The 7860-nt window shown below is 51.1% G+C and overlaps 1 protein-coding gene across 2 annotated transcripts in view; it reads left to right on the top strand.

The window, feature by feature from the left end:
- Positions 1–1846: 1846 nt before the first annotated feature.
- Positions 1847–7860, top strand: part of PPP2R2A (protein phosphatase 2 regulatory subunit Balpha) — a 38207-nt gene continuing 32193 nt past the window's right edge. The window contains exons 1-3 of one of the 2 annotated variants that reach the window (XM_064175694.1): positions 2115–2377; positions 2810–2850; positions 4311–4385. In XM_064175694.1, coding sequence (XP_064031764.1) covers positions 2130–2377; positions 2810–2850; positions 4311–4385 — 364 coding nt within the window. In that variant the 5' untranslated portion in view covers positions 2115–2129. Of the gene's footprint in view, positions 1931–2114; positions 2378–2809; positions 2851–4310; positions 4386–7860 lie in introns of those variants that run through there. The other variant, XM_064175698.1, reaches the window with a different exon arrangement.

Below are 7860 nucleotides of genomic sequence, written 5' to 3'. Positions count from 1 at the left end.
CTCCAGGCAAATGATGTTGTTCCTTATCTTGTCCTGATGCACACCCACAAACCAAAATAATCCAGGCAAATGTTTCCAGCTGCATCTTGTCAAAACTCATCTCAGAGTTGAATGTGAAGGGAAAAAAAGTTATCTGCCCTTGGAGACAACCTTTGCTCCTTAGGGATCTGCATTCCCAGTGGTTTTATTGTGCTTTTTACACTGGAACTGCCTCTTTTGCTTTACAAATTGTGTCAGTTGTAGCAGCTGCCTCACATAGCACTGAGCTGCAGCCCTTTCTGGGGTAGGTTTTCAAGTCTGGGGAGTGAAAAAGCCTTCAGGCAGCTGCAGACAGCAATGAGCTCTACCCTGAGCCTCCTCTGCTCCAGGCTGCACCCCCCCAGCTCCCTCAGCCTCTCCCCACAGGGCTGTGCTCCAGGCCCCTCCCCAGCCTTGCTGCCCTTCTCTGGGCACCTTCCAGAGTGCTGTGTTTTGTACTGTACCAAACTAGGAATTCATTTAAGAAAAGCATCCTTTCAGGTGTTGTGAGCTGGAAAAGCAAAGCTGGTGCACATGTAACTACAGGGCACTTGTTTCAAGGCCTTCCATGGCTTTGTGGCAGCGCTGGATTTGCAAGATAAACTCACCAATCTCCCAGATGCACTCTGGATTAGCAAACTATACCCAGCCTGAGAAGAAAACATTTGCATGAACATCTGTGAAGGGAAACCAATGACTTCCACAACATCGTTTATAGATTGTTTGGGGATAGGTTGGACTGGATGATCTTGGAGGTCTCTTCCAACCTGGTTGATTCTATGATTCTATGATTCTATGTACTGAATCAATTATCCAACTCCTCTGTTAGCTACTGAGCTGAGATCTTAGCTGGGACCCAGCAAGCTAAAAGGAAGCCTTCATCCTCTCCGAGCCAGCAGGAGTGGTGCCAAGCTGGGCTCGGCTGGAAGTCTTTCTTTGCAGCTCTCGCTGGCTGTCAGTGTGAAAGGTGGATTGAGCCTAAAAATGGCTCGGAGCACGGCTGGGTGTATGCAGGGAATAGCAATGAGAACGGCACAAGAGGCGCTGGGCTCCTCCGGTGAAATCAGAGACCGAGTCTGCAGACGTTATGGAAAGCATCCAAGAGGGCGGAAAATGTGCATCAAACAGGTTCTGTGGCTACAGCGAGGAGCTGCTGCGTGAGGAAACGGCAGAAGGAAGTGAGGGAGTGGAGGGAAGCGAAAAAACAAACCCCAACCAAACCGACGCTAAACCCAAACCCACAGACAAAACCCGCAACCAACCAACCAAAAAGCCAAACCATAACCCCCCCACCCCCCCGAAAAACAAATACACACAGAGAGAGAGAATCGAACCACGCCGCGGAAGGAGGGAAATAAAAGGTGATAATGCAGAGAGTCCTGCCGGGCACGGAGCTCTCGGAGGAGGCTTTCCCTGCAGGGCTGAGCCCCGGGAAGGGCCCCGGCGACAGCGAGCAGGGCGCCGGCGGGCGCAGCCTCAGGGCGCGCAGCAGCGGCGGGCGGCGCAGGACCCGCACGGGCGGCGCAGGACCCGCACGGGCGGCGCAGGACCCGCACGGGCGGCGCAGGACCCGCACGGGCGGCGCAGGACGCGCTCCGCGGCCCGGCGCTACGGCGGGTCGTGAGGGACCCTCCGCGCCGCCCCCTCCGAGCGCCGCCCTGCCCGCCCCCCCCGAGGAGTGACGTCACCCCCCAGCTCGGCCGGCGCCATTTTGAAAGTGGAGCGTTCGGGGGGGGGCCGGAGCGAGGCGCGGAGCGGGGGCAGCCCCAGAAGCGGAGCCGGCCGCACCCCCGCCGCCATCCGCCGCCATCCGCCCCCCGCCGCCGCCCCCCGTCCGGCACCGGCGGCCCCGCCGCTCAGCGCCGAGACCGCCTGACCCGCCGCGGCCGCTATCGCCAGCCCAACATGGCAGGTAAGGGGAGGCTGCCCCCGCGGGGCACCGGCCCCTGCCGCCGGGCGGGGGGCGCAGGTGAGGCTGCGGCAGCGGCCTGCTGGCCACGGGCACCGGGCAGCTTCCATGCCCCGCCTGCCTCACCTCACCGGGGTTTTATTCCCGGCCGGTGGAACGCCTCGTAGCCCGCCGCTGCCTTTCCCGAGCCGCGGCTGCCGGCATGCCGCTGCCTCTGCCTCGCTGGCTGCCCCGGCCCCGCTCTCCCTCGTCTCGTCTGCGCCTTCTCGATTTGCCTTTTTTACCCGTCTGGGGCGTCATGCTTCCTCCCCAGCCACCCCTTATTCCTTTCCCTTCTCGGGGGGCAAAAAAAAAACCCCCCCCAAAAAGCAGGCAAGCCGCGAGGCGGAGGGGCTCGGTGGGGGAAGGGGAGTGTTTTGAAGTTGGGCATGCAGGAGCCTTGCAGACTGGGTGGGTCTTTCGCCTCCTTTTCCTGGCTGCCTTTGCCGCCCCACGGGCGGTGGGACTCGGCGTCCGTGCCCGAGCTGTGCGCTCAGGTGGAGTTGGTGCGGGGCTGCACAGAGCGCGGCTGCTGTGCGCGGGGAGGTGTCGAGGTGCAGACGTGCTTGTGTCGGGAGCGAACTGCAACGTTCTGCAGGGTGCAGCTTTTGAGCATCTGCGAATGAGAGTAAAATTAGATACGGGGTGTAATTAAATAATGCAAGTCTGGCTGTGTTTGCTTTCTCGTTTCTTCCTGTGCTCGTTCCCCATTTTGCATCCCAGAGTGGCTGGGGTAGGCTAGAAGTGTATATGCATAAGGCCTTCTCCTTCTTACTTCTTCTTGAGATTTCTTAATTTGGAAATACCTCTGCCCCCTCCTCTGAACGTTAATTGTCTTTACAGCGCCTTGCATTTGGAGGAGCGAGCAGGAGGGGCTGCACTAGGTTTGTGCTTTGGTTTTTCCCTTACACCATATGCACATGCTCCACCCTCTTCTTTTGGCTGTGATCGTGGGGAGGGAAAGTGCCAACTTGGTTCAAGGAAATTGCATGGAAGCCAAAATTTTGGCCATAAGTGGAAGGAGCTGTGGGTTTCTTACAAGCTGTACCCTTTAAGTGCTTCCATGGTGGCAGCTGTGAAATGGCAAATGAAGAGGGTGGAGAGAGGAAAGGGGATGTTGTTGTGTTGGAGAATGGTAGGGAGGTGCGAGGCAGAGCTCTCTAGGGCAGCTGCAAGCAGGTCTCTCCCATAGGTGCTTGGACTTGCCTTTCCTTCCTCGGGCTCCCTGCCTTGCACGGCTGTAATCCTGCAGGAAAGGAATGAAGGCAAGGACAAACTGCAGGCTGGACTCTGATTGTGTGTTCCCGCACTTCTCTCAGCATTCTGAGTCACTTGGGGGATTTTGGAGAGATGATTTTGAGGCTTCCGATTTCCTTGTCTTGGACTAAGTTCGTGTGGAAGCACGAAGAGCTCCCTTCTCTGCTCTTTGTTCCCCCCAAAGCTGCAGCGGGGCTCTGAATTAACGTGTAAATGCCATCTGTTGCTCAGCCTGTTGGAGCTGTGCTGAGAAAAGTTCCATTTTGACAGTGGCTTTCAAAAGAATTAAAAAAAAAAAAGGAAAAGGAGGCAAGTCCATTTCAGCCTCTTCCTGTATGTGCTCAGCCCCGCAGTGATTTGCTCAGCACGAAATGCAAAAGAAATGGGTGGTGGTTTTTGGTGTGTTTTGGTGACAGGGTTCAAATGAATCGCTGCCTTCCGCCCGGGCAGTAATGTTCCTGAAGTTTGCTCTGCGATCCGTGTTCTATGGTAGTAGAGCTCCTTCTCGTCACCTTTGCTTGCTTGCTTGCTGGTTGTTTGTTCTTTTTTGGGGCTCACATTTGCTGCTGCTTGTTTTTAAGACTAATAAATGTTTTCATTACTTCAGCGAAGAGACTAAAACGGTGGTAAAAACTTTTTTCTTCAGCCTTTTAGTGGAGGTCGCTCTGGCTGTTGTGTAAGCGGAGGTGAGGGGCGCTTGGAGGAGATTGGAGATGCCCAAAGCGTGCAGCCTTTACTGCCTGCTTAAGTTTGTGTGTGATTGTAGAGGGCTCTGACTTAGGAAGAAGGAAGAAGGTTCCTGTGTGAGATGATGTTGGCTTTAAACGTGTGGCTCAAGTGAGCTCGATCGATGTACTCGACTCCAGCGAGCTCTGGGTGGCCGGAGGCTGCTGCGCTGAGCGCTGGCGACCTGCTAATGCCAAAACAATCCCTAAAGGAAAAGGTGGGGAGAGGCAGCCTGGGACTGTGCCTCCCGCTGCTCGGGAAGTGGGCGTGCTCCGCTCTGGCTGCAGTGTTCTGCTCCTGACTATTGTGTGCTTGCTCCTGCGCGGGGGGGGTCTCATTTTTGTCTTTGTTTTGCTTTTAGGAGCTGGAGGAGGCAATGACATTCAGTGGTGTTTTTCTCAGGTGAAAGGCGCTGTGGATGATGATGTAGCAGAAGGTAAGAGCAATATATTTTTAGGGTTTTTTTTTTTTTTTTTTACTGTTTCCTGACTTTTGAGCCACTCCTGAGGCGTGGAGATGTGTTCTTACCTCGGAGCTGCTGTAAGCATCTGGAGCAAAACAAATAGAGATTGAATGTGCATTTGGATACCCAGATGCAAGATGTAAGCTGGTTTGAGCATACTGTGCTGCACACTTTTAAGAAGGGCTGAATTCAGGCCACTTAAATGATTTGCTGGAAGCGTCCTTTAGGATTCTGGAGGTTTCCCTGTCATTCAGCTTTTGATTTGTGTTTATTTCCTCGTCTGCACAATGAGAATGTGATTGTTGCATTTCACAGGGAGATGTGAGAGGTAATTAATGTTTGTACTCTTTGAAGGTCTAAGTGCTAGATAAAGATCAGGTCGTTTTCCCAATCTCTCCAGCTCCTCTTAACCAGAAGAGGAAGAAATCTGAGTGTTTGTGCAGACTGACTTGGGAAGTGAAGGAGGTGTTTGTTTGAAATCATACTGGGAATTGCCTGCGGTGTCCCTAAGGTGGCAGTGCCAAATGTCATCTTGCACTAAGATGGCTGCCTCTGGCTGTCACTGGTTGAGAAATGTCCTTCTCATTTTCTTTTCCTGGGCCTGGGGATTATCAGAGAATCACACTTTGTGCTGCTGCGTCGCTGTGCTAGAGAGCAGATTTTCTTCTGTGAGGAGACTCCCACTGACTTCTAACTTCCTTTGGCTGTGAAGTCCTGTTTGCAAGACAGAGCCTGCGAGATCATGAGTTAAAATGTTTCTTTTGCAAGCCGCTGGCCTTGGCACTTAGGTGATTCCTGGGAGCCTTCCTTTTTGTGTGTATCTTGAATGCACAGAGTAGTAAGTGAGTTTCGTGCTGTATTTAGAAAAGCTGTGACTGCAGTTTCCATTGTTTCCACGTTCCACCTGTGGCTCAGTAACTTCCAGAGCTCTACACTGACATCCTGGCATCAGTGACTTGTTATTATTTATTAGGTGCAGCATGTGGCAGGCAATGCCTTTCAGAGATGGGAGAGGGGAGCAAGAAAGCTGTAGCAATGTAAACTTTCATTTAAAGTTCTAGAGGAAGTATGCTTCAAATCTTGAACTCAGAACTATTGTTAAATATAACTTTTTCTTCATTGTCAGACTTTAAAGTCTGAAACTTTAATGAAGTACCCAACTAAAGCCCTGATGAAGTTTGGATATTGGAGAAGTTGTCTGTGTGGCAGGTGCTTGCACATAATTCTGCATTGAAACAGACGTGCTGATATGCACATAGTAGTATTGAACTTTGTTGTGTGTGGTCAAGTGACTTTCACAGGGCTCCGGACATGCAGAAGTCAGGAAATTTGCTGTCCTTGACTTCCTTGGCTGTGCTGAAGCATTGTGCTTTGTGTTGGGAAAGATAACTCACCAGCCTTGTGCTTCCTGGCAGGTTAGCAGTGCGTTATGTGCACTCCCAGCTATGGCTGGGGGACTTCAATGTAAGTGCATTAACTGGCTTCACTTTCAGCAAGCCAGGCAGGGTGGCTTCTAAAAACTTCTGAGAGTGCCCATTTCTAACTTTTATGGGAGGTGCAGCCTTCTGATTGGTGACCTAAAGAGCAAAGAAGTTTCATCCCATTGTCAGCTGTAGCCAGCATAGGGTAAGTTTTAAGATGAAAATGCCAGAGGCTTGGCAGACTGTGAGATGCCCTGAAATGTGAATGCCTCGATTCTAGAGAGAACTTCCATGGCTGGTTTTGATACTTGATTGTAATGAGTTTGTGGAGCTGAAATTCTCCCTTCTGTATGTTTAGCTCCCACAATTCATGCTGGAGATGGTTAAGAGCCAACTGTCTAATCAGGGAGTTATTTCAGCTCCCATGCAATCCTTCAAGTCTTTGTTACGCTCTATAGTGTCTCCCTGTGATACTGTTGGAAGGGTTAATAATGTGTCAGGCTGGTTGCTTTTTTCCTTTTTTAGTTGTATTTCTGGCTTGGAGGTTCACTCTAATGAAACAGAGCCTTGTGTGGTGCTTGAAAAAGCTTTGCATGCTGCTGGTCCTCCTTCAGAATACCCAAGGACAAGTTGACAGTGGCTCTAAGTGTGGTCTGGGGACTTTTCTTCCTTCCTTGCTTTTCTGCTTGCTTTCTTGTGGCAGGCAGCATGCTGAAAGATGAAGAAAATCTTGCTGTCTGAAACTGGGATGGTTGTTTAGCCACCGTGCTCTGCAAGCTGATGAGTGTGGGCTCTGACCACACAGTGTCAGTTTTTGTGTGGTCATACCTAGGGTGTGGATTTTTGTGTTTTGAGAGGGTGTAGAGGCCAAACTTTGAAAGAACTTGTTGTGGAATGCTGAAATTTCACTAAAAGCAGAGCAAAGAAAACAACCCCGAAGGAAATGTGGAGTTTCACTTTCTGTTTTCTTCCTGTTGGCAGGGCAGTGTTGCAATGATTGTATTGGAAAGCTGGCTTAGGCTGAACGGGGAAGCGTTGACCAAGAGCAGGGCATTCAGTTAAGTGCACTGATCAGCAGAGTGTGAACCTTGTGGCCTCTCCACGAGGCTGTCCATGCAACAGGCCTGATGGAGGAAAAAAAAGTGTATATAGTAACAGCAACTTGGACAAGGCTGAGAAGGATGGCAGACAGCTTCCAGGGCACTGGAGGCCAGCTCTGACCCTGTAACCTCATGTGGCACAAGTACTGCTGTGGGTGCTCCAGCTGGCCTGGCCAGCAAAGTCAATGTTTGGTGGCTTTGGCTGAAACGTGAACTCTGATACATCCAGGTTTTAATTTTCTGGCTTTCTGAGCACTGTGTGATGGATGGATCTGACTTTCTTGTAGAGCTAATGAGGGTGGAAGGGAAAGAATAGGACAGTGTGAGGAGAGGAGATGGCAGCAAGTCTGTATCTGGGGCCTGCCTGTGCCATTGTGCTGTGGCAGAGCTTTTCTGACTTGTGGATTACAAATGTGAGGAGCAGAGGAGTGGCATCTCTTCTCTTGGTATATGTGGAGTCTGTCCTTGGTGTAAACTGTGGCCTGGGTCTCTGAGATCCCAAAGTTAAGCACAGAAATTGGGTTATAAATGGAAATCTGAGCATTAGCTTCATTGTAATTTGAGTCCTTAATTTTAACTGACGAAAAGTTTGCCTTTTTGTGATTTAGCAGCCCCCTGGCTAAGGACAAGGATGTTGTAGCTTCTGCTCCTGTTTCTGAAACAGCTGATTCTTTGTTCAGCAGAAGTCTTCCTTCCCTCTTAATTTTCTATTTGTCTTGCTAGAGCCCAGTCCTACAAGATCTGTATTCAGCTTGTTCCGTGTACTCTGGAGAATCCAGAGCCAGGACATTGGACTTCTCCAGTGGAGAACATGGAGTCATTGCCCTTGATAAGTTCAGTGATCAGGTTATCAAAAGCATCTGTAGTGCTTGGAGTTTTTTCCTTTTGTGCTGGCACTGTTTCAGTGAAAGTGAGACTCCACTGCCC

This window comes from Pogoniulus pusillus, chromosome 42, assembly GCF_015220805.1.
Source record: "Pogoniulus pusillus isolate bPogPus1 chromosome 42, bPogPus1.pri, whole genome shotgun sequence".
In the NCBI taxonomy this organism is placed as follows: domain Eukaryota; kingdom Metazoa; phylum Chordata; class Aves; order Piciformes; family Lybiidae; genus Pogoniulus; species Pogoniulus pusillus.
The sequence above is the reverse complement of the archived record's forward strand: the minus strand, read 5'-3'. Positions and strand labels throughout refer to the sequence as shown.